The sequence below is a fragment of the Papaver somniferum genome, chromosome 5 (assembly GCF_003573695.1).
Source record: "Papaver somniferum cultivar HN1 chromosome 5, ASM357369v1, whole genome shotgun sequence".
Taxonomy (NCBI): Eukaryota; Viridiplantae; Streptophyta; class Magnoliopsida; order Ranunculales; family Papaveraceae; genus Papaver; species Papaver somniferum.
In genome coordinates, this window is record NC_039362.1 from 34,335,926 (window position 1) to 34,360,368 (window position 24,443).

Here is a 24,443-nt window from a genome sequence, read left to right on the forward strand (position 1 = left end):
AAATATCAATTGGCATTTGTAATGCACTGTATGCTTCATGGTGTGCATTTTGTTCGGAAGGGATTTTTTTGTTGTGAAATAAACTGTACTTCTCAACTACTTTGGTGACCGTGAAAAACTTGTCTTCCCAAGGAATAGCCCAAAAGAATTCTTCGTCCATAATGAAATTTCCCCAATCGCGGAAATGAAAAGTATTAAAAATTACCAACTTCATTGGCAGTAAAATGACAACTTCCTTGAGTCCATAATTGAGCATAATAAAATGAAATTCCTCTCCAGGCTCCCAAGTAGTTTGCACCAGGTTTCCACGATCAATCTCGTCGTCTTCCTTCCGAAAATTCGAGTAAATTTTCTTCCAAGTATGGTATGTATACAACAACTCCAGGAAAATATACCAAATTCTGGTCACGAAGAAGAGTAAAATGTTTGCAACGTACACTAGGATTGACGAAGAGAACTCGAAAAACCTGAAAAATATTTGTAAATATTCCTTCATGATAGCACCAGTTCGAAAAGTCACACTCCCTTGATCCACATTATAAGGGTTTGTTTTTTTATGAAGCAAATATGCCGGACCAAAGGTAGTTTTCGCCAAGATCGTCCAACCATCATCATCATCCAATCCACTTGAAGTATACGTGGGTAAGGAATTCGTTGTCAATGAAGCAAATTCATTACGTCTTGTAGCTATGACCACTTTGCTGCCTTGAGAAATAATGAATAACGTCTGCAAAATATTGTCCCACTCCTTGTGCTCATCAATTGTTAGCTCCAAATAATCCTTGATTGTTGTAAATAACATGGAATTCATGATATCTCCGAAAAGCTCATGTACGATACCCAAAAATAGAGAATGGATGCTAAGTTTTAGTGAGCTCCCAACAATAGCTTCTGTATTTCCCATCAAGAGCAATTCCTTGACATTGGACAAAACCTTTTCAGTAGGCGAACTATCAACAACCACTGAATTAAAAGTGATAATGTTATATGGAGATCCTTTCGTTGTGAACTCATGGATCAAGTATATAGTAAACTCCACTGTAGCATTGGTACGAAAAACATCAACCATTCCCTTTGTTGAATTAACTAATACCCGCGAGTGGTTAACCCAAATCACTTTAGTATACCAACAAACTTTTCCAATAAGAACTATGCAGTTCCTATATGCTATAACAACACATGGCTTTCGAATAATCGAGAGAACATCCAAACGATTGGAGTAGTAAAAAATATCGAAAACTACCAACTTTAGTTGCAGCAAGGAAGAAATTTGCTTAGGCTTTGTATGGCATTGATCATACCGGTATCCTGTATTAATTATCAAAGCCTCCACATATACTGGACAAATTGAAACTCCAAAAATACCTTGGTTATCACTATATTCCGAGACATCACTGGAATGTGTTGTCTGCTTAGCTGTATTCTTGAATCCCAAAGAAGTATGTGAATCATGTACTGACCAGAATTCCAGGAAGTATGACCAGACTTGAGGAAGGAAAAAGTTGTCGTCAAACCTGATGAAAACATCATCTTTACCACACTGAAATTTGTAAAAGAAACTTTGTAGAACCACACTGAAATTCATTGATCTACAGGTTAGTTTTAGTATTGTTGAATAATCTCCAGGCCATAAACTGTATCCTTTACTCTCATCCACAGATGCTAGGACTCCATATGCAATAGCAGGTGTAAGATGTATGGCTTTCCATCGTATACTTGGACATTGCACAAAAGTGCACCTCTCGGAAATATCAATCTCTAGACATGTCTTCATGTTATCTCTTAGCTTAACTACAAACTCTTTTGCCAAGGATACTCTTTTGGCGTTTGAGAATATACGTCCGCGAATTCTTCCGGCATAGTTCTCAGTAGTTATATCTTCTTGAGATTGACATACTAACACATCCTTAGAAGTATAAGGCGACACAAAAGAATTTCCATATAATAACTCAACAAGTTGATCCTTGCTAGGGTTTACGTAAGAGTCCATACGTGTGTTTCCATGAATAAAAACTTGATTATTATTTCCTACCCTAGAATAAAGAGGTATATCAACATCAAACGTTATTAAGCAAAGTTTCGAAGACTTACCATTAAGTTCTTGTGAAACATGCGATACTTCGTCATTCTCAGGATGTGATTCAATACTGTCCACGCCAATAGAAGTAATTGAAACAATTGCATTGTCTTCGGATGACGTTGAATCCTCGAGAGCTAAAAACGAAACTTCGTTAGCTTGATTTTCTTCCTCTACTTCTTTTTCGCCAGAGATTTGGTCCCCTTCTGTATCATCGGTTAATTTAGGCATCACCAAGTCACCAAAAACAGCATGTTTTCATAATTTGTCTATACAATCTCCATGCATAGCAAGTGCAGATTTTATAGAATTTGTAGCTGAATCAAGCTTGGTATCAAACTTGGTTTCTAAGTAACTAAAAGACGTTTCAATTTTGTTGCCGACTTGGTTTCAAGTGTTGCACTGAGCTTGGGTTCAAGCGTTGCACTAAGCTTTGTTTCAAGTGCTGTGACAATGGCATCAATATCCGTCTGTGTCAACTTTTCTCCCATTGAAAAGAAAGGTGGGTTTGTTTGAAAATTTAGGGTTTTGAGTTGTTGCGGAAGTTGTGTAAAGGATCTGTTTCTAGATAAAAATCTAAAAACTCTGTATCTGATATCAACTAGTGTAGCACAGAACAGGAGTAACAGGGATAGGTTTAAGTTTCGTCAGAAACTTAATAGAAAACTGATTTTAGGATCAAGATTCTAAGATAAAAGATTGATAAACAAACTTGATAATAATATTGATAATAAGATGTGTCTTGTAAACAAGAGTTCCAGCCTTTATATAGACTTACATGAACTGATTAAAGGAAAGAGTTTGACGAAAACTAGAAAAGGAAATACTTGCGAAGCAAACTAACTTAAACTGACGTAAGGGATCAACAATCATAGTTGATCCAAAAGCATGAGGTCAACTGTTACAGTTGATACAGAAGAAAAGGATCAACAATCATTATTGATACAGAGAAAGATGTACTACATCAACTTCTTAGTTCCTCATTATTAACTATCTTCCTCCATGTTAATCATCTCATCATGATCTTCTTCGTTATCTTCCAAAAAAATTCATGGATCAGATATAATAGGTAATGGTATGGGGCGGGTATGGGGTGGGGATCTTGAATCCCATCCCCACCCCATTCCCGCATCACTACTTTCGGGGATTCCCCGTACCCCGCCCCCTTCCCCCTTTTGTACGGGTAAAACCCTAACCCATAGGGACGGATCCCCATGGGCATGAGTTTGGGTGGATCAAATTTCCATCCCTACATGACAGTCATCTCTTGAAATGAAGGCTATTATTGGGGTGTCACATTCCATTAGAGGGGCGTCACCTAATAGGACAAAAACGGGTCACCCATAAGTAATATCAAAAACCCCTTATCTAAAATAATTTTGTAATGACTAAACAACTCTTATTTAGTTAATTTTAATTTAATTTAATTAGATAAAAATTAAATTAATGATTTTTTTTGTATACTTGGTGAATTATGGGCAAAGTTTTTGTGGGAAGAAAAACTGGCCGTAAAATAAGCTTCTACGGTTGGAATTAAAAGAAAACTAGACATAAAATCAAATTCTACGGTTGGAATTAAAAGGAACCTGGACGTAAAATGAGCTTCTACGGTTGGAACTAATTCAAACCTGGACGTAAAACTACATGCAAATAAAATTTTACGGTTGGAATTAATCCAAACCGGGACGTAAAATCACTTCTACGGTTGGAAATAATTTAAACCTGGACGTAAAATCACTTTTACGGTTGGAATTAAAAAAAATGGACGTAAAATCGGATTCTACGGTTGGAATTAAAAGAAACCTGGACGTAAAATGAGCTTCTACGGTTGGAACTAATCCAAACCTGGACGTAAAACTACATGAAAATAAAATTCTACGATTAGAATTAATCCAAACCTGGACGTGAAATCACCTACGGTTTTTAAGTTTTTATTTTAGTTAAAGGTAATCTAGACATTTTGTATATGTGTTAAGATATCCCATAACCATTTTTTTGGATATTAAGAATCCAAATGAAACCCCTCTATTGGAGTGTGACGCACCAATAATAGCCTTCCTTGAAATACTGTTGGAAAAGTATCATTTCAGTCTTTGTAACTGTGGATACTGTTGTAGGGGAGGGACACTGCCAGAGTGAAAGCAACAATTGAGGTTTATTTTATTTAATACTCTTTTTTTAATGGTTTCTGTTAAAATATGGAAACGGGTGAAAAATGCTCTTCCGTATAAAACCTGTCACCCACGCCTGCACTATTTCCACTCTTTCTACTGCACGGTGCAGTGCAGATGAAATGATTACTCCTACTGCAATGCCTTGACTAAAAAAACTGAATCATGACTGACACCACTATATCATATTCTTGCACAAAACCATGAAACAGAACAGAGCTACACGTAGTGCAGTGCACCATTCCAGAGATGGACAGAAAGAATAAAATGACTAGAAAGATCATCTATACGACTTGACTGAATTCTAGTCTTTTTCTAAAAGTTTTTTGAGTATGCGTTCTGTGAAGGATGTGGGAAAGAAACACGATTCTTATATAGTGGGCAGTGGGCTGGGCACACATAAGTGAAATTTGAAAATGTTATACTAAACGTCCAACGTCCTGTAACAACTGCCATACTGCCAATTCACTAGGGCTCGATTTTCATGCTTTGAAGTCATATTATTGATTCCCCAACGTTCATTAGAAAAATAAAATAATCCGAAACTAAAAGTTTGATTATTTACGAAATATCGGTAACATCGGCATCTCGGATAAACATCGAAACTTATAGTATCGGCCGTTCTCGGTCGAGATTAACTACATTGGTGTTGTTTAAAATCAGTCAGTCCACCATGAATTTTTCTATCAAAATGTCAAATCCTTTTACTTTGGGTCTGAAACAAGTGAAAGAAAAGTAGATTTTCATTTGTTCATGACTTATGGGTCTCTCGTCAACAAAACTGACTTCAACAATAAGTAGATTTTCATTTGTTCAAAGACACTAGGGAAAAATGATGATGGAAAACAGAAGGTGTGAAAAGAAAGACATTTTTTGAGAAAGTTGGATTTTGTCCTACTTTGTTACTGCGCTCCACTAGTGCTGCAGGAAAAACAAAATCCACTTTCACTAAAACTCTCATCCTCTTTAACCTGGAGCTTCATTACTATGCAATGCGTGATGAGCTGCTCTTGGAAATCTGTATATGCTCTCCTTTCATTATTTGCTTTGTTGAGATGACAGAAAGAGTAGTTGCACATTAACCACGCCAAACGGCCAAAGTATATGGTGGGACAATTCAGTGAACCCTACATATCGGCCCATGTGGGTACTGGTGTCTTGAACTGAACGGTGAGTCCCCTGTCTTAAAGGCTTAACCCAACAACACAGACCCCTGCTACAAAACAGCAACAGAAATTGTACGGGACAAGAACATCAATGCATCATGATAATTATTTTTCTGTCCAAGGACTACTTAGTTGGGTGAGGATGGTCGGAACTCATTACCAAATGAGTCCTGGTATGTTTTATGTCAAATAATCCTTACACCATCAATGCAGCAAATACGACTTATCTATATTTGTTGGTTTTAAGAATTAATGCAATATTATTTACCCAAGGAAGGAGACAAACACAAAGATACTCGAGTGAAAATGAAGATGAGAGAGAAGAAAAGAGTGAAAACTCCCTCTTGCTTGTACTGGCTAGGCTACAGGTTTAACAAAAGTAACACTCTGAAATTATAGTTAAATATAAGCAAAACCCCCACTAAATTTCAATCTCTGATGATCTGAGAGATTAAAGGGAAAAAAAAAGCTCATTTGTTTGTTGGTTGGACATCCTTGTCTTTATTGGAGTTGTTAGGAAAGGAAAATTGAATCAAATGTTCTTTCTACATGTTGTTTAGTGAGCTTTCTGTAGTCTTTTACTTGATTCAATATCCCAATCAGAATATCTTTAAACCAACATTGACATAAATCTCTATCATAAGTAATAGGACTAATACAAGTATAAAATAACACTCCTATAACGCATTTGTACAGCAGAAGAGAAGTCAGAATCAAAACTATTTTGCTTATTAAAAAGTAATTTTTGTTTTAAAAGTCTATGCTCAAACCGATTTCTTACTTTCCGTAACTTCTGAATGTGCATCCAAATACGTTATTAGTTTCATGGACGCCGTGTCCATGGTTTTCCACACCACATTGACTCCTTCACATGAATCATACCTTACCTTCCTTTCCACAAAAGTGCATTAACCCTGTGGTTAAAATTTTACAACAAAAAGTGAAAAGAAAAGGGAGGTCTAATTCATATTTTAAGCATACTAAAGTAGAAAAGCTCTAATCTAATTCTAACATATACCAAAAAGGCAAAAAGAGGCACAACCAATAAGGCTGTAAAAATACATCCTATCCTATATAATCCCCACTTATTGCCCTCTCCTGCCCTCAGTGTTCACAACATTTCATCTCTCTCTTTCTCAACTCTCAACCACTTGTGTAGCTAGAAAGTAACTCATACTCAAACAATGAACACATCTTCTGCAGTATCATGGAGAACTACTATTGCAGCTGTAACAACAGCATTGCTTCTTCATCTAACCTTCATTTCATCACTTCATGTTGACAGGATTATTGAGTTACCAGGACAACCCAAAGTCAGTTTCCAGCAGTTTTCTGGGTATGTACCAGTTGATGCAAGGAATCAAAGGTCTCTCTTCTATTACTTCACTGAAGCTGAAATTGAACCTTCTACGAAACCCCTTGTTCTTTGGTTAAATGGAGGTAAAACTAAAAACAAAAAGATTCACATCTTATTTTCTCTTGAAATTTGAACATTGATTTTGATTTTTGGGGTTTTCAATTAGGTCCTGGTTGTTCTTCCTTGGGTGTTGGTGCGTTTTCTGAGAATGGTCCTTTTAGACCAAGTGGTAAAGCTTTGATCAGAAATGAACATAGCTGGAACAGAGGTATGTATGTAAAACAGAGGTGGGGAAAGAAAAAAATAGAGGAAATCGCATCTTTTTAATGTATTTTTTTCTTTCATCTGCAGAAGCAAATATGTTGTATTTGGAGACACCAGTAGGAGTTGGATTTTCATACTCAAATGATACCAACAATTATGTCAGTGCTGATGACAAAATCACAGGCATGTTAACAATCCCTACATTTTCTTAAGTTGATCTGAAATTTCTGTTGAGTTTTAGTGTTCTAAAAATGTAGTGGGTTTTTTATTTCTGAAGCCAGGGACAATTTGGTGTTCTTAAAAAGATGGTTTCTGAAATTCCCACAGTACAAAAATAGAGAACTGTTCATCACAGGGGAAAGCTATGCCGGTCATTATGTGCCTCAGCTTGCAAACTTGATGATGCAATTCAACAAGAAGGAGAACCTGTTCAACCTTAAAGGAATAGCTGTAAGTATCGAGTTTAATTAAACCTTAGTTGTGTCCGTCAATAAATTGTTTTGATCGTCTGCTTCTTCTTGCGTTGCAGCTAGGAAACCCGGTACTAGAATTTGCAACTGACTTCAACTCAAGGGCTGAATACTTTTGGTCTCATGGTTTAATATCAGATTCCACATTCACAGAATTCACTTCATCTTGTAACTATTCTCGGTACGTTAGTGAGTACTATAGAGGTTCCGTTTCTTCAGTTTGTTCTAGAGTGATGAGCCAAGTGAGCAGAGAAACCAGTAAATTCGTAGATAAGTACGATGTTACACTCGATGTTTGCATGTCTTCGGTTCTCTCTCAGTCCAAAATCATTAGTCCCCAAGTAAGTTTTAGTTCATGGCTTTTCTTTTGTTTGAATTGTTTTTTTTGTTTCCTTCCACTCAACTGTTGCATTATTGATGTCACTCACAGCAAGTGCCAGAGAGTATCGACGTTTGTGTGGAAGATGAGACGGTGAATTATTTGAACGGTAGAGATGTTAAGAAAGCTCTCCACGCCCGTCTTGTTGGTGTTCGAAGATGGGAAGTTTGCAGCAAGTAATTGTCTCCTCATTTCATTTTTATGAAACTAGTAGTTAAAACAGCTATATCTAGCTTATCTGATCAACCTTTACTTTGATGACAGTGTTCTCGACTACGATTTACTTAACATCGAACTACCTACAATATCCATCGTGGGTTCACTTGTCAAGGCCGGCATTCCTGTCTTGGTATACAGGTGAAAACTCCTACACTACTACCACCATGTGTAGATCCGAAAAATGTCCAAACGTTCATTGTACTTAACTGCTATAATGATTTTTTTGAATGTAGCGGCGATCAAGATTCTGTTATCCCTCTAACGGGGAGCCGAAAACTTGTCCATGCGTTGGCAAAGCGATTAAGATTGGAGACAACAGTACCATACAGAGTTTGGTTTCAGGGGAAGCAGGTGAACATTCTTAGCCTTGGCCTATTCTTAACATGAACCATGAATTACATAAGCAACCTGTTCGACTTTGTTAACGTTTATCTTTCTCTTATTGGTTCTATTTTAGGTTGGTGGATGGACTCAAGTTTATGGTAACATTCTGTCTTTTGCAACAATCAGAGGAGCTTCACATGAAGCTCCATTCTCTCAGCCAGAGAGATCACTTGTGTTGTTCAAGGCATTTTTGGAAGGAAGGCCTTTACCCGAAGTACTATTCTGACCCTTAATATGTCCATATTAGCCACATAGGGTCTTAATCACAATGTAATTAGAGCTTGGGAAGATCCTTTTATTATAGTCATAAGGTCTAATGATAATTAAGGGGGGTGGGTAATAGAAGAAGAAATGTATAAGGGGAAAAAAAAGGTTTTTTGTTTCTTCATTTTTAGTTTTTTTATTGTGTTGGTTGGTGTAATTGAGCTTTGAGTTTGAACGATTTTTGTAAAGAATCCATGAAAAGAAAGAAGATTTATCTGTTAGAATTTTACTCAATGTGTTCGTTTGGGAAGTTACGGCGTGTTAAACAGCCTCTTCGACTAAGACCGATGTAACATCGGAGTCAGAATAACTTAATTGCAAGTTTGGAATTAAGAAATGATTTGACATGGAATTTTCTTTTTCCTGTTCTTTCTTTTCTCAAACAAGTTTGGAGAACATTTTCTTTGTAAAGTGATTCAATTTGATGGGCCATTTCTGTACCAACAAAAGAAGATTCAAAAACAAAAAATAAAGTGAGAAGAAATCTGAGAGAATATGTTATCCATCTCTTTTACCTTCCAAAAGAAAAGATATTTTCGGTACGCTTCTATACGAAGAAAACAAGATATATACCTCAAAAGTTTAGTGTTGTAGACTGTAGTCTGTTTTGACAATAGATGAAGCGCAGCAGGAAAGAAACAACAACAAAAAAAAAAGGGGCTAAAAACCAGCACCATTGAGTTCGTTTTAATACAAAAGTGACTTTCACATGAATGAATAGAGCAGCCATCATGAGAATGAATCAGTATCAATTCACTAGCTAACCTTACATTTCTTTTCTGTCCAACACCTAAATAATACATGCATTGCTTGTGGTGAAGAAAACAAGTTTCGTAGGTTCAGCCATGCACCCAATTAAGCTGTTGTATATGTGTAGTTTTTTTTTTTTTTATTATGTAAATATATTGTTACTAATACCTACTTGATATTTAGTTAATTAAGTACAGACCATAGACATAAAAGTTCCATCAGAGAAGAAGGGTCTTGATTTACACAGGAACGGATGGAGGAAGTGCGTCGGGGATCCCAGTGTTACTACCATTGAGCACCGTCACATTTCCATCGCCATCAACATCCACGATAACTGAATCACCTTCTTTAATCTCTCCTTGGAGCATTTTCTCGGCCATGCTATCTTCCAGAAGCCTCATAATTGCCCTCCTCAACGGTCTTGCTCCGTAACTAGGGCTGTAGCCCTCGTCAACTACTCTGTCTCTGAATCTCTCTGTTACTTGGAGCTCAATCTCCTTGACTTTTAGTCTCTCAAACACCTCCTTCAACATTATGTCTGCAATGTCCTTCACCTCCAACTTGGTCAACTGCCTGAAGACAATCATTTCATCTAACCTGTTGAGGAACTCTGGCCTGAAATACTGTTTGAGCTCCTCTGTTACGAGGCTCTTTATCCTGTTGTAACTACTGTCCTTCTCGTCGTAGTCGAGATCAAACCCAATGCGGCGGCCTCCTTTCTCAATCACACTGCTTCCAACATTGGAGGTCATTATCAAAAGCGTGTTCTTGAAATCCACGGTTCGGCCCTTGCTGTCTGTCAACCTACCATCTTCCAAAATCTGAAGCATCATGTTGAAGACATCAGGATGGGCTTTCTCAATCTCGTCAAACAGGACTACCGTGTAAGGCCGGCGTCTAACTGCTTCAGTCAGCTGACCACCCTCGGTGTAGCCGACGTAACCAGGTGGAGACCCAATGAGCTTTGAAACAGTGTGTCTCTCCATGAACTCACTCATGTCTAGCCGAATCATAGCTTCCTCGGAGCCAAAGTAGTAGGCAGCCAGTGTCTTAGCAAGTTCTGACTTTCCAACACCAGTAGGTCCAGAGAATATGAAGCTGGCAATTGGTCTGTTAGGATTTTTAAGTCCAACACGGGCACGGCGGATAGCACGACTAATGGCTTTAACGGCTTCATCCTGGCCAATGACCCTCTTGTGAAGCGTTTCTTCCATCTTCAGAAGTTTATCGGATTCGTCAGAGGAGACCTTGTCGACGGGAATACCAGTCCATGAAGAGACTATGTGCTGTATATCGACCTCTGTCACAATTGGACCTGTATCAGCTGCTTCAGACTCTGCCTTGGATCTTTCTTTGCCCTTGTCAATGAGAGCTGATATTTGGGCTTTAAGATCCATTTCTCTGTCTCTCAATTCCCCAGCCTGAAAAAATTGTGCACTGTAAGCCTACTGGATAGAAATTTTAGGTAAAAGCAAACAAGCAAAACACACACACACAAAACAACATAAAATGCTTGCGAGTACCTTTTCAAAATCCTGTCCGCGAACAGATTCATTTTTCTCCTTTGTAATTTGCCTTAATTCCTTTTCAAGTTCTCTGGCTTCCTCAGGAAGCTGCATAAGAAGTAAGAACGAATCAGACAGCTCAATCAATTGATATTGTGGAGCTAAATGAGGAAAGCTATTCCCAAACAGAAAATGGTACCTGAGCATTACGTAGTCGCACTCGAGAACCAGCTTCATCAATCAAGTCTATTGCTTTATCAGGAAGGAAGCGATCACTGGTAAAATGAAGTCGTCGTCAGAACTCAAATAGGGTAGAAAATTTTGAGAAACCATGCAGTACGCTCCACCCATTTGAAAGCATTCAGACAAATATTGATGAGCGAATATTACACATGTAAAAGTACAAAAACAATTGCTTCCTTAACCATACAACAAGGTAAAAGGTATCAAGTCAAACACCAAAAACAAAAACAAAAACACGTTATCAGGTTCAGCAATCATGAGACATGAATGCAAGGAAATAACATCACAAACCTGATGTACTGGTATGATAAGTTCGCTGCAGCAACCAGGGCTTCATCTGTGTATCGTAATTTGTGGTGAATCTCGTATCTCTCTCGAAGACCTTTTAGAATCAGTATGGTCTCATCAACAGTTGGTTCAGGCACTTTTACTGGCTGGAATCTTCTTTCCAATGCTGGGTCTTTTTCGATGTGCTTCCTGTATTCATCAAGAGTGGTAGCACCAATGCACTGCACCAAAAAATTGAGAAGTACTGTAATGACTAAGAATAGAACCTTGGAAGTTCGAAAGCTATGACTTGCATAGAAGATACTAAAGCATAAAACATGATTCAAAACTTGCGAAGGGTGAAAAAAGGTGTTTCTTTACGTCTAATGGAAAACCAAAAGTGAGAAAACAAAAAGTTACTTAAAAGGCAACAATAGGAGGCAGACTATATCCTTAAGCATAAAGTCACATTTACAGACTGAAGGTTAAATTACCTGCAATTCTCCTCGGGCAAGAGCTGGTTTCAAGATGTTGGCAGCATCAATGGCACCCTCTGCTGCTCCTGCTCCAATAAGTGTATGCACCTCATCAATGAAGAGTATTATCTCATCACTCTGCTTAATTTCTTCCATCAGTTTCTTCAACCTCTCTTCGAACTCTCCACGATACTTTGTACCCGCAACTAGCAAACCCATATCCAAGGTGATGACCTGAATTGTGAAGCAAATGTTTGCATTAGAATCGGCTTATACATAAATGCACTGTTTTGTAATTGTATTAATATCATTCGTTTTATAATGCATGGTCATGGAAGGATATAAATTCTCAATTATATAATCACCTTCTTCCCCTCAAGAGTTTCTGGCACATCACCAGTTGCAATTCGTTGAGCAAGTCCTTCAGCAATCGCAGTTTTTCCAACTCCAGGTTCTCCAATGAGGCAGGGATTATTCTTTGTTCGCCTACCCAATATTTGAGTTACACGTTCAATTTGTGGTTGTCTACCAACAACTGGATCAAGCTTACCCTGAGAAGGCAAGAAGTTGAACCCATTTATTCCATTTGAACTAATTATAAACACAAGCCAGTATCTACAATAATCACAGAAAGCAAAAATGAGATTGTTATACCTCTTCAGCCAGTTTTGTGAGGTTAGTACCATATTCCTCAAGTGTAGGCATCTTATTTCCGCTGCTGCCTCCTCCAACTCCAGCTCCAACAGCTTCTGTGCTCTCACCTACCATGCGGATAACCTGGTTCCATAATTGGTAACAAAAGATAAATTCAACATTTTCAGATTAGCAGTATCCAACACCTCCAGTAGCTGATGACATAAATAATTAATGCATGTGGAGGACCCATTGTAAATTTACCTGGGTACGAATATTACTTGGATCAGCACCTAAGTTCTCAAGCACACGTGCTGCTACACCTTCACCCTCACGGAGCAGTCCCAAAAGCAGGTGCTCGGATCCAATATAGTTATGGCCTGAAACATTCAATACCGTCAGAAAACAATTGACGGACGAATTCCAAATAAAAGACAGCTCAAAGACTCACCAAGTTGTCGCGCTTCCTCAAGTGACAGTTCCAAAACACGCTTGGCACGAGGAGTGAATGGTATCTCGACAGCAACAAATCCACTTCCTCTGCCGATAATCTTCTCCACTTCAACGCGAGCATCCTTTAAATTAATTCCCATGGACTTGAGAACTTTTGCAGCAATTCCAGTGCCTTCACCAATAAGACCCAATAATATCTGTTCTGTGCCAACAAAATTGTGCCCAAGGCGTCTTGCTTCCTCTTGTGCAAGCATGATAACTTTAATAGCTTTCTCTGTGAAGCGCTCAAACATAGCTTTAGCCACAGCACGGCTTCCCTTTCCACGTGGAGCAGAGATTGCAGCTGCTACCTTAGAGTGGAAATCCATCCCAGACTTTACCATTGAATCCAAAGCATTGGATCCCCGTAATCCCGAAAAACCTTGCATTCTCTTTGTCGAAGCTTGAGCATTACACATCATCTTGACTGTCCTTTTGTTTTTTCCAGAAGATCCTTGAAGTTGTCCATGATTTTCACCAACAATGACTGCCGAAAGGTTCGTGGATTGAACCAGAGCCCGAGCCATGATTCTTTACTTACAAAAACTCAGTATACGTTGTTATTTTAGGTGTGATAGAACCTGCAGACAAGCAGAAACGAAACCCCAGATGAGACTCAAAGTGCTTGGGAGGTTAAGTCAATTTCTGTATGACACAAAGATGGGTTTCTTATACTCATTCCTATATCAATTAAATTTGTTCAGGACATTAAAATCCTCATCAGTCACATGGTTAAACAGGAAGTTATTAGATTTAATTAAGTTAAAGGAGATATCATGCACTGAATTGTCAGGGGATCCTGACCTTCAAGAAAGAAGGGTCGCCACTTAAGTAATGCAAAAAAAAAAATCATCACCCTTGTCTCTCTGATGGAATGTTAGTATAGTTCCTAATTTGCACCATACAAAATTAACCCACAACACAGTGCAAAGCTCATGATGGAAACTTTCCATTTTTATGGAAATGACACAAAATTGAAGTCTGGGGCAGGTACAATTGGTGTATTTAAAGTGTAAGATAACCAAATCAACAGCTAGGAAGTTAAAAATGATTATTACCTGAATAATTTTGATGGATGTACTCTTCTTCCTCTTGTTGTTGTTCTGCTTCTCCTGGTACAGGAGAGAGGGAGAGTATAGGAGGAGAAGGAGGTCCTGTGAGATGGGAATGAAGAAGATCAGAGAAGTGAGATGGAATATTAAATGGAGATTTGGAAAGTGGGAAATGTGGATGATAATCAACCCCTATTTTTTCTGTCTTTTTCCTGTAGATAATTCTTCTTCACTGGTTCTTTTTTTCCCCTTCTCTGCAGGAAGACAGATGACGTAAATTCCTATTAATTCAACAAAAATATCTGAATAATTTAGCCACTGGAATTCTTCCACGTTCGTAAAAAGGTTTCCTCCCATATCCTTGCGTGTAGTATGTGTGCAAGTAAACTACCAAGATATTTTTTTGATAAATACATAATTTATACCAAGAGATTCAACAGTGACCGGAGTGTTATGCTTAAGTGATTATTTTGTCAGATTTTGATAGTCGGCGTCGGTATAATTACCACCGTATTACAGCCATGACATCGGCTGTGTTTAATTAGATAACTTCAATTCCATTCCATCCTGGACATAGACTAGTAGTCGGAGAAAGGGAGAGAAAGTCGTTAGTTATTGAAGACTAATTAATTATTTTCTAAAGTTAGCCGTGGTTATTTAGGGAAGGGATTCCCTAAATCGGCTAGAATTCTTGGTGGTCAAGTTTGTAACCCATATAAATAGGTAATTAGGCCTTGTAGAATTTGTGCATTGTGTAGAAAACGATTAAGAGATCGGTGAGAGATTTGTTGTATAGTTTTTAGGGCTAAAGCTAGGGTTTCGTTGTGAGAGCATATTAGTGAGGAACAAGAGACAAGGTTATCGTCTCGGGTAATTGTTGCGGTGTAACCAAGGGTTTGCTGGGATTCACACGACACTGTAATTGTTTTTCTTCATAGTGGATTTGAGTTGGTGCGGCTCAAAGTGGACGTAGACAATATATACAAGTTGTATGTATTGGTCGAACCACTATAAATCTTGTGTCTTGTGAGTTGATTTATCTTTCTCGTATTTTCATAGTTGCTTGTGCTTGGTTTACTTATTATTCATCATAATATCTCAAGATCCGTTATTCCGCGGTTGTCAGTGATTATTCCCTAAGAAAATCCTGACAACTGGTATCAGAGCTCGGGTTAGAGCTTTAGGGTTTATCGTAGTACGATTGGAGTGAGAGTTATGGGTGATAATAACGAAAGTACGGTAGCTAGGGTTAAAGTTTTTAATGGAAAGAACTTTGTGTTTTGGAAGTCTCAGATGGAAGACTACCTACATGAGAAAGACATTGTTGATCCATTGGGTGGAGTTGCGAAAAAGGGAGCACGCAAAGACGATGAATGGACAACTCTTGATCGCAAGTGTGTAGCCGTGATCCGTAGATGTCTAACGGAGGAAGTCTACAATAACGTACAAGAGGAAACTAGTACGAAGGATCTTATGGATAAACTTGAAAAGTTGTATCAAAAGTCACCAGCCTCGGGGAAGATTATGTTGTGCGAACAACTATTTAATCTGAAGATGCAAGAAGGCGAAGCGATTTCAGCACATCTTGGGAAGTTTAAATCGATTATTTCTCAGCTTTCAAAAGTTAGTATTACTTTTGATGATGAAGTTCAAGCTTTACGGTTGTTGTCGTCATTACCAAAGAGTTGGGAGACTGCAAGGAAAACCATTAGCAATTCCGCAAGGAGCGAGAAGTTGAAGCTTGATGATGTGCAACAAAGATTAATTGCTGAAGAGGAGAGAAGAATAGAACAAGGTTATGTTTCTAGTTCTTCAAGCTCGGCCTTAAGTATGCATGAAGAAGATAGAGGCAGGAGTTCAAATAGGAACAACAACAACAAATCCAGATGGAAGTCTAGAGGGAATTCTAGGGGGAGATCTCAATCTCGACCTAGAGGTGTTGTTGAGTGTTGGGCGTGTAAGAAAGTAGGACACTTCAAGCGCGATTTTCCGGAAAACAAAGGTGCTAATAATGGTGGAAACAAAGGTAATCAAGAAGAGGTCAACGTAGTTACAGCTGCGGAACCGGTGAAGGTCCTTGTTGATAACAAGAAGGTGATTACGGAAGGTTTTCTACTACTCTCTGAGGACAAGCAAGATGAGTCTTGGATTATAGACTCGGGAGCTTCTTTCCATGCAACAGGTGATGAGAGTATTATGATCTTTTATAAAGAAGGATACTATGGCCAAGTATTCTTAGGTGGCGGTGAAGCATGCGACATCATCGGTTTGGGTGATGTGATCTTGAAATTCAATGGTTCGACATGGAAATTGAAGGATGTACGACACGTTCCAAATTTGAATAAGAACTTGGTGTTCGTGGGCCAAGTTTGTGATGATGACTGTGAAGTTGTGTTAACGAAACACAATTGGAAAGTAAAGAAAGGGGCTATGGTGTTAGCTCGTGGAGTTAGAGTCAGTACTCTATACCGGACTTCAGATGGAACTACTTTAGCAGTTGCTAGTAGTGGTGAAGACACTAACTTATGGCATAGAAGATTAGGGCACATGAGTGAGAAGAACATGAAGATTCTATGTTCGGGAGGATATCTACCTAAGGTGAAGTCTGTTGATATGAGTTTTTGTGAAGACTGTGTTCTTGGAAAGCAAAAACGAGTTAGTTTCAGCAGAGGAGTAAGAGACTTGAGAAGTGCAAAACTTGATTTGGTTCACACGGATGTATGGGGACTAATTGATGTTGCATCTCACAGCGGGTTCCAGTATTATGTCACCTTTATTGATGATCACTCAAGGAAGGTGTGGCTTTACTTCATGAAGAATAAGTTCGAGGTGTATGAAGTGTTTAAGAAGTGGAAAGCTTTGGTTGAAACAGAAGCTGGTCTGAAGTTGAAGTGTTTAAGGTCAGACAACGGTGGTGAGTATGACAAAACAGAATTCTTACAGTTATGTGCTACAAATGGAATTCGTTTGGAGAGGACAGTTCCAAGGACACCACAGGAGAATGGAGTAGCAGAACGTAAGAATTAGACGTTGAATGCACGTGCAAGGTGCATGAGGTTGCAGTCTGGTTTGCCCGAGACCTTCCGGGCACATGCAATAGAGACGTCTGCTTATCTAATTAACAGGACACCTAGTAGTCCATTAGATATGAAGATACCAGAGGAGGTTTGGACTGGAAAAAAGGTAAATCTTTCCTATTTGAAAGTTTTTGGTTGTGTTGGTTATGTTCATCTTAGTCCCGGTGAGAGGTCTAAGATAGGTGCTCAAGCAAAGAAATGTATATTCCTTGGTTATGGAATTGACGCTTTTGGGTATGAACTTTGGGACTATGAGGGTCACAAAGTTATTAGAAGTAGAGATGTCACTTTTAATGAGAATGAGATGTACAAGGACAGGAATACAACACAAGTTGAAGATGTCAGGTCAAGCAACGTCAATAAGGAGTTGTATATCGATATTGATGATGTTTCTGGAAGAAGTGTGGAACAAGAAGAGCATGATGTTGCTGATGACAGAGTAGTACAAGTTGAAGAGACTTCTACTGCAGTGGGATTTATTCCTACAGTTTCACAAGAAGTACGAAGATCGTCAAGAACTCCTAAACCAAACCCAAGGTATGCTTTGAATTATCTATTACTTACGGATGGAGGCGAACCTGAAGATATTAAGGAAGCACTAGCGACTGATGATTCAGGAAAGTGGAAACTTGCTATGGAGGATGAGATAAATTCACTTGATGAGAATGGCACTTGGGTGTTAGTAAAATTACCAAGAGGTAAGAAGGCGTTGCATAACAAGTGGGTTTATCGGATAAAATCTGAAGCAAATGGAGAAATTCGCTACAAGGCGAGGTTTGTTGTGAAAGGTTTCCAGCAAAAACCTGGTGTTGATTACAACGAGATATTTTATCCGGTTGTGAAGATGACTACTATTCGAGTAGTGTTAAGTCTAGTGGCTTCTGAATATCTCTACCTTGAACAGTCGGATGTAAAAACAACTTTTCTTCATGGTGACCTATATGAAGAAATTTACATGAAGCAGCCACAAGGATTCATAGTAAAAGGCAAGGAAGAGATGGTGTTGTAGATGGGGAAAAACGATTTGCTGCTTTTTAAGGAATTGGGGAGACGAACGTACGGGGGAGACTCCTCGAACCGAGCGAAATGTTAAACCTCACACAGATACTCCGGCCTAAATCAAGACAATGACCGTTCCAGAGTAAATTCGGTCACAAGAGAGGATGGGTTGATCTGTAGGAGGGAAGTTGGAAAATGTGTGGAATCAATGGTAATCAAAGATTGTGGGTGTATGAATTCTGGATATGATAAGCTCTGAATGATTGAAATTGCTCAATTGAGAGTAGTTGCTCAATTAATGAGTTGATGATCTCGTGTTGTCGATGAGACGTGAGATTGATGATACCATTGATGCTGATCCTTCAATCATGATTCAGAGACTTATTTATATTGCTGGAATTTTAGACACCATGACCCCATGAAGTGTGACAGTTGATGGAATCAAGGAGTGGGGAAGTGGAGATCGTGTTTGAAACCAGTTTCTCAATGTGTAGAGACTTGGTCGATTTTCCACCCACTATCTCGTGAATTCCTTCAACTGATTGTACGACTTTCTCACATTCCATCGTGTGTTTGAACACACTTTCCGTAGACCGCCAGACCAAAACCCTAAGTGCTATCCCCCCAAAGTGACATGATTGACGTCTCGTGGTATGTTAGTCAATTGACGTCTCGTGGTATAAGCCAAAGAGCCAATCTTGATCGGTCAAGATAACGTGATCGTGTCCCCAAGGCGTCCGCATCTCAGTCCTGAGAATTTTGATATCTTCTGGCGTGCAATTGAGCATCCATTCGAGAAAATATGCCAAAATTAGGGTTTCGACAAAACTGAGGAAAACACCATGCGATGATGGAAAATAATTATAAAATAAGGAATAAGGAGGCGTGGGACCGCCGAGGCCAAGGCATGGTCGGCCGGTTGTGACCACGGTCCCGTGGTGCCATTTTCCTTAATTTTATAATATTTTTGATGATTTTATGAAGAATTCATGAATTTTAAGAAATTTGATGAATTTAAGGAGTTTCCATGAATTGAAGGAGTTTTCATGAGTTCAAGGAAGCAAAAAATATTAAAATAATAAAAACACGGGCGTGTGGGACCGTGGGGGCGTGGTCGGCCGGCTAGGGGCCCAGTCCCACGAGTTTTCATAATTTTTTATATTTTTTAAGTATTTTCATGATTTGAGGGAATTTTTCCTAATTTGAGAGAAATACCATGAAATCAAGGAATTTGATGAATTCAAGGAAAAATAAAATAAAATAATAAAACAAGGGGCATGTGGGACCGGCTAGGGCATGGCCGGCTGGCTAGTGGCCCGGTCCCACAAGTTTTCATAATTTTATTTATTATTTGATGATTTGTGCAAAATACCATAAAATCAAGGAATTTTTTCATGAAATTATAGAAATAATAATAATAAAATAATGAGGAACCGTGAGGTGTGGGGCCGGCTGGGACCAAGGCATGGCCGGTTAGCCAACGGTCACGCCCCACACTTCTTTCCTTAATTTTATATTATTTTTACGAATTTATGAAAATACCATGAAACCGAGGAGTTTCCTCGAGACGAAGGAGATTTAATAAAATGAGAGAATTTTCATCAAATCTTGGAAAATAATAAAATGCATTAAAAATATAAAACTGGCGTGGGATTGACCACGACATGGTCGGTCGATCGTGTGTCCGTGCTCCCAGCACCCTGGTCAATATTTTTAATTATTTATTATTTTCTTCCCTATTTTGCATAGGTTCATCGTTTCGTTGTATTTTGAAATACTCGTTCGTGCGGTGACTGTTAGTGTATCATCGTTGAATACACCTTTACCATTTGAATCGGGGCTTACTTAGAGGTATCTCAGACACCCGGTTGTTGATTATTTATTACTAATTGTGGAACTCGGTGGAGAACAATTCACAAAACTGAGTAATAAGATGTTTATTATTAATTCATAAGATCAGCTGAGGATTCGACTACGAATTCAGAATAATAAAGTGAGCATTACCATTCCATGGGATCGTAGATTCGACCATAAAATCAGAGTAATTAAGATTTATCTATTACCATTTATGAGACCCGTTGTGGATTCGATCATGAAATCGGAGTAATGAGATAATATAGTTATTGTTATTCTATGAGATCAAGCCGTGGATTCGATCATAGAATCAGAACAATTGTTTATTTCCATTCCATGGGACCAGTCGTGGACTCGACCATGGAATAGGAGCAATTGTTATTGCCATTCCATGGGACCAGTCGTGGATTCGACCATGGCGAAATAGTGAACTTCCAGGAGACCTTCAGAACTTTTCCAGATTGCATGTTGTCCGATGTTTTGTACACATCTGTTAGCTCGTTCATCCGATTGTTATGATATTTTTATATGTTGTAGTAAAAATCCATACGAAGATAATGGTATATGAACCAACCTTAAATTCCTTATCAATTGCTCCCAGTTATCCGTTGAATACATGGCAGTGTAAAATCTCTTCGGCTGAGCTTGTTTGAAAACGTGTTTCATGACTTCTACACTATTTGTGCATGTCTTGGGTGCATAATAAGGAACTTAGATGATGTTAGTTCACTTACATTCTGAATTTTATGGTTGTGTTGGGTTTCCACGCTTGAAACATTCTAATCCCATGTAATCTTCACATTAGGTGTCAAATGCTGAAGTTGGGAATAATGGATCCAACAATGATGACTTGAGAAACTATGGAGCCGTTGATAATGAGACCTCCATCCCTGTACCTCAAGGTCAAGGAAAGCTTGTTGTTGATGTCGTGTAGGTGACTGAAACTCCAATTTCGCGTGGGATGGTGGAACCCGAATCGAAAATGGAAGAAGCTGCTTCAACCAAAGTTGTTCCTATGATTGCTGACGCTGCTCCAGCGACTGAGAATCGGATAATAGTGCATGAGTATCCCAATGCAGAGACTGATTTTACTCCTTCATTTGGTGAGATACTCCCATATCGCAGGTTTGTTGGTGGATTTAGCGTTCCCATTAGATATGCTGCTATGTACAAGAAACCGTGGAAGACGTATGGGCACATCGTTGTTACCAAGGATCCGGAGCATAGTTATTTCTTGACGAGGCAAGTAGAAGCCATCTTGCGTGTTATAAATGATATCCGCATCACAGCTGGAAATACTGTCACCCGGGATGTACTCTTTGATTGGGAGTACAACTTGAAAAAAGCTGAAGAACTTGGCTTCAATCTGAAATGGCTTCGTCAAAAGATTGATGCTATCAGAAAAGCAGTGGAAGGTGACACTCCTTTCACCACCAGTGATGTCGTGTTGAAGAAGATGGATGAAATTGCTCCAAAGACCGAAAAGTCTATAACCATGATTATAAATATAATCTTTGTTACTTCATCCAGTTAGACTTTTAAATTCACGAACTAGTTGATGAGTTGAGCGTCCGTAAGATGAAGGTGTACTGAGAGTTCAACCTGAATGCTCCTGAAAACATAACTTTACCACGAACTGGATTTGTCAGTGAGTCGACATTGTTGCGGTAGATGTCATCAAGAGTTTTCATACTCAGGTTGCCCGGTGTATATTGAAGGAGTTAGCGCCATCCATGATGTTTCATATGCTTCAGACGTCTTATCATGAGATAATGAAGACTTATAGTTTAGTTACACTTTGATCGTGCTGGTGTTGAATCAATGTGTCATCGTCGAGATATTTGTGCTGAAGCTGTACTCTTTGATTGGGAGTACAATTTGATGGCTTTTTTAGATGCTTGAGCTTGAAACGTATATTCCATAAGCATCGAATGTCTTAGGGGCTTGATCGTCTAGGCCCTGGAGTATCTTCTGTTTATTCAGCATCCCTTTAGTTGCAGTAGTGGGATTCGACACTTGTGCAGACATCAGAGCTTTCTGATTTTGTGGAACACATGGTCTTGCAGGAGAAACACCCAAAGTGTTCTTTGCCATGTTTGGACGTCAATAATTAATATTTCAGTGCTTGATTCGGAGAAACGTCAGATTCAACCACTTGGTAAAATACTAATGCGGTGAAGCTAACATTCATAACGTCTTGTAGAGTTGCTAGCATAATTAAGTCCCCATGCTAGGATAGCATGTGGGGAAATAAATGACATAGACATAGAATGAGACTTGCCTGAGCGCGGAACCTCTTGATGAATATCTATGCATATTTTGCAGGTTCTTGCTTCAACCTCGTCGAAATTACTCAAAGTACTCTGATGAAGGAATGTCCGTCAAATCTTCTGGATTAGAACTTTCTTCGTTGGAGAGATGTGTAACCAAAGGCGCTTTGTAAGTACTCATCTTTTCAGCATGGATCCACGCTCCTATGAAGGACATGTCATATCCTGGATCTTCTTGATTGATTATGTGAAACTTGGTTTCTGTCCAGGTTGAACTTATGTTCACTTTGAGAATGATGTAGCCATAAGTATTTCCGAGCGCTCCTTCAAGGTCCATGATTGAGATGGAGCATGAGTATCTTCTTTTCGAGTGATGCATCTGGATCCGATGGTTTTCAGTGGAATGTTGTTGATGGAGGTGTCAGCATCGATCAACGTTCTTCCAAATTCGTTTCTTCTGAGATTGACTGTGGTAATCAGTCCCCAGTCGTACATATCTTGGTCTGTGGCTGGAGGCTCGGAATGGACTTCTTTACACGATGTGGTTCAGTACTATGAACATGTCTCTCCTTTGTGCCTTCGACAGATAACGCAATTCATGTTCGACCAAGGATTGAACTGCCTCTTTGATAGGTTGTTCAGAGAGTGTAAGGTTTTGACTGGGAGAGGATTCTTGTGTACTCCTTCAATACCTAGTTTGAAGCTATTGTGGATCAACCTTCTCTTTGAAAATGTGCTTCAAAACTCCGCAGTCGCTTGTGGGATGATTGACGAACCTGTGGAAGCGGCAGTAACGAGGACTTTCCAAGTCTTTTTCAGTTGGTTATTTCTTGACATATGACAACTTGATTGCACCATCTTGGACCCATACATCCAGGAGTTCGATCACCTCTTTAATGGAAAAAGGAAATTCAGGTGCTTCTTGATCAGGAACTCTTGTGCGTTGTTCAGAGGCTTGTGCATCTTGCTTATCCTTCCTTTGTGCTTTTGAAGGAGATGAGGTATGCTTGCGCGGCGGTTTGGGTTTCCGTTTTCTCCCTTATGCAACAATGTCTGTGGAAGGATGGAGGTTTTACTGCTTCTTGATCAGACGTCTGCTACCTCGAGTGTCTCGCGGTTCTTCAGCCTTTGTAGCTTTTGTTCTTTCCAGTAAGGCGGGTGCATTAGTTTCCGATCTCTTCACCGCTTCATGAATCTCTGAGAAAGTCTGGAAACAGATATTTTCCAATAAAGCTCTGTAGACCGGGATCATGTCGTTGATACACAAGTCTACCAGTTGCTTCTCCGTGACGTTTGGATCATGGTAATCCAATGCTTGAACTCTGAAGCTTTTCACATAATCGTTAGGATGTTCGTTGTTCCTTTGAAACATCCTTACGAGATCAGAGAGGGTAATTTTCTCTGAAACGAAGAAATACTTCCTATAGAAAGCATTAACCATTTCTCCCCAACCGTTGATAGTTCCTGGTGCGATGTTGTTGTACCAGGTGTATGCTCTTCCTTTCAAGGATTTTGAAAATTCTTTGAGGCGAACAACATGGTTATGCTCATGTTCACCCAAAGCTTCCAGGAAACGAGAAACATGTTCCCGAGCATTGTCGGTTCCGTCGTACAAAGTAAAGGTTGGAGAGATATAACCTTTTGGAAGAGGAATCCTCTGCGTAGCAGCAGGGTATGGATCTTGGTGACAATGGACATGTGGGGTCTTGTCCTTTCCACGGTTCTCCAGAAGGCGTTCCAAATCCTCCCGAGTGATGAAGTTTGATGACTCTTTCGCCGATGGATCGTATGCAGCTTTGCGGACTTCATCATCATCTACAGTATGAATCGAAATTACCTCAGGATCAGCGTCTGAGGATTTTTCCTTCTTTTTTCTTTTTTCTTGGGTCTTCCCTGACATTGTATCAGTGAGGGCCTTCAGTTGATTAAATAGCTCCTCCTGTGCTGTAGCCATATCGGTTTGATTCTTTGCAAGAGTCTCTTGCACTTTGATGAGATCAACAATGGTAGGTGGGTTTTCTCTGATTTCCTCAGGGGAACGACCAAACAGGGGATGTGCTCCAGTCTGATAAGG

The 24,443-nt window shown here is 39.2% G+C and overlaps 2 protein-coding genes across 3 annotated transcripts; one reads left to right on the forward strand and one right to left on the reverse strand.

Annotated features, from left to right (window-relative positions):
- The first annotated feature begins 6,534 nt into the window (after nucleotides 1-6,534).
- Nucleotides 6,535-8,980, forward strand: LOC113281356 (serine carboxypeptidase-like 45). The gene is made up of 9 exons (XM_026530073.1): nucleotides 6,535-6,854; nucleotides 6,938-7,039; nucleotides 7,123-7,218; nucleotides 7,313-7,485; nucleotides 7,565-7,846; nucleotides 7,936-8,060; nucleotides 8,149-8,241; nucleotides 8,337-8,454; nucleotides 8,561-8,980. The coding sequence occupies exons 1-9, from the start codon at nucleotides 6,599-6,601 to the stop codon at nucleotides 8,711-8,713; spliced, it is 1,398 nt and encodes a 465-aa protein (XP_026385858.1). The 5' UTR covers nucleotides 6,535-6,598; the 3' UTR covers nucleotides 8,714-8,980.
- A 419-nt stretch (nucleotides 8,981-9,399) lies between these two features.
- On the reverse strand, nucleotides 9,400-14,444 carry LOC113281357 (ATP-dependent Clp protease ATP-binding subunit ClpA homolog CD4B, chloroplastic-like). 2 transcript variants are annotated; one of them, XM_026530074.1, is made up of 10 exons: nucleotides 14,176-14,444; nucleotides 13,077-13,698; nucleotides 12,890-13,005; nucleotides 12,647-12,769; nucleotides 12,358-12,543; nucleotides 12,011-12,226; nucleotides 11,541-11,758; nucleotides 11,206-11,281; nucleotides 11,025-11,114; nucleotides 9,741-10,922 (listed from the first exon to the last, which is right to left on the reverse strand). In XM_026530074.1, the coding sequence occupies exons 2-10, from the start codon at nucleotides 13,642-13,644 to the stop codon at nucleotides 9,741-9,743; spliced, it is 2,775 nt and encodes a 924-aa protein (XP_026385859.1). In that variant the 5' UTR covers nucleotides 13,645-13,698; nucleotides 14,176-14,444. The 2 variants fall into 2 exon arrangements, with proteins under 2 accessions (XP_026385860.1, XP_026385859.1); XM_026530075.1 differs by lacking the exon at nucleotides 14,176-14,444 and having other exon boundaries at nucleotides 9,400-10,922; nucleotides 13,077-13,644.
- Nucleotides 14,445-24,443: the final 9,999 nt, after the last annotated feature.

What these genes read in the sequence shown, in the direction of transcription:
- LOC113281356 (XM_026530073.1), top strand. Translation starts at nt 6,599, where the DNA reads ATGAACACATCTTCTGCAGTATCATGGAGAACTACTATTGCAGCTGTA. An exon ending in CCAAAATCATTAGTCCCCAA is followed by an intron (nt 7,847 to 7,935) that starts GTAAGTTTTAGT and finishes TGTCACTCACAG; the next exon opens with CAAGTGCCAGAGAGTATCGA. An exon ending in TTTGGTTTCAGGGGAAGCAG is followed by an intron (nt 8,455 to 8,560) that starts GTGAACATTCTT and finishes GTTCTATTTTAG; the next exon opens with GTTGGTGGATGGACTCAAGT.
- LOC113281357 (XM_026530075.1), bottom strand. Translation starts at nt 13,644, where the DNA reads ATGGCTCGGGCTCTGGTTCAATCCACGAACCTTTCGGCAGTCATTGTT. An exon ending in AAACTCTTGAGGGGAAGAAG is followed by an intron (nt 12,227 to 12,357) that starts GTGATTATATAA and finishes TTCACAATTCAG; the next exon opens with GTCATCACCTTGGATATGGG. An exon ending in TGCGACTACGTAATGCTCAG is followed by an intron (nt 11,115 to 11,205) that starts GTACCATTTTCT and finishes CTTCTTATGCAG; the next exon opens with CTTCCTGAGGAAGCCAGAGA.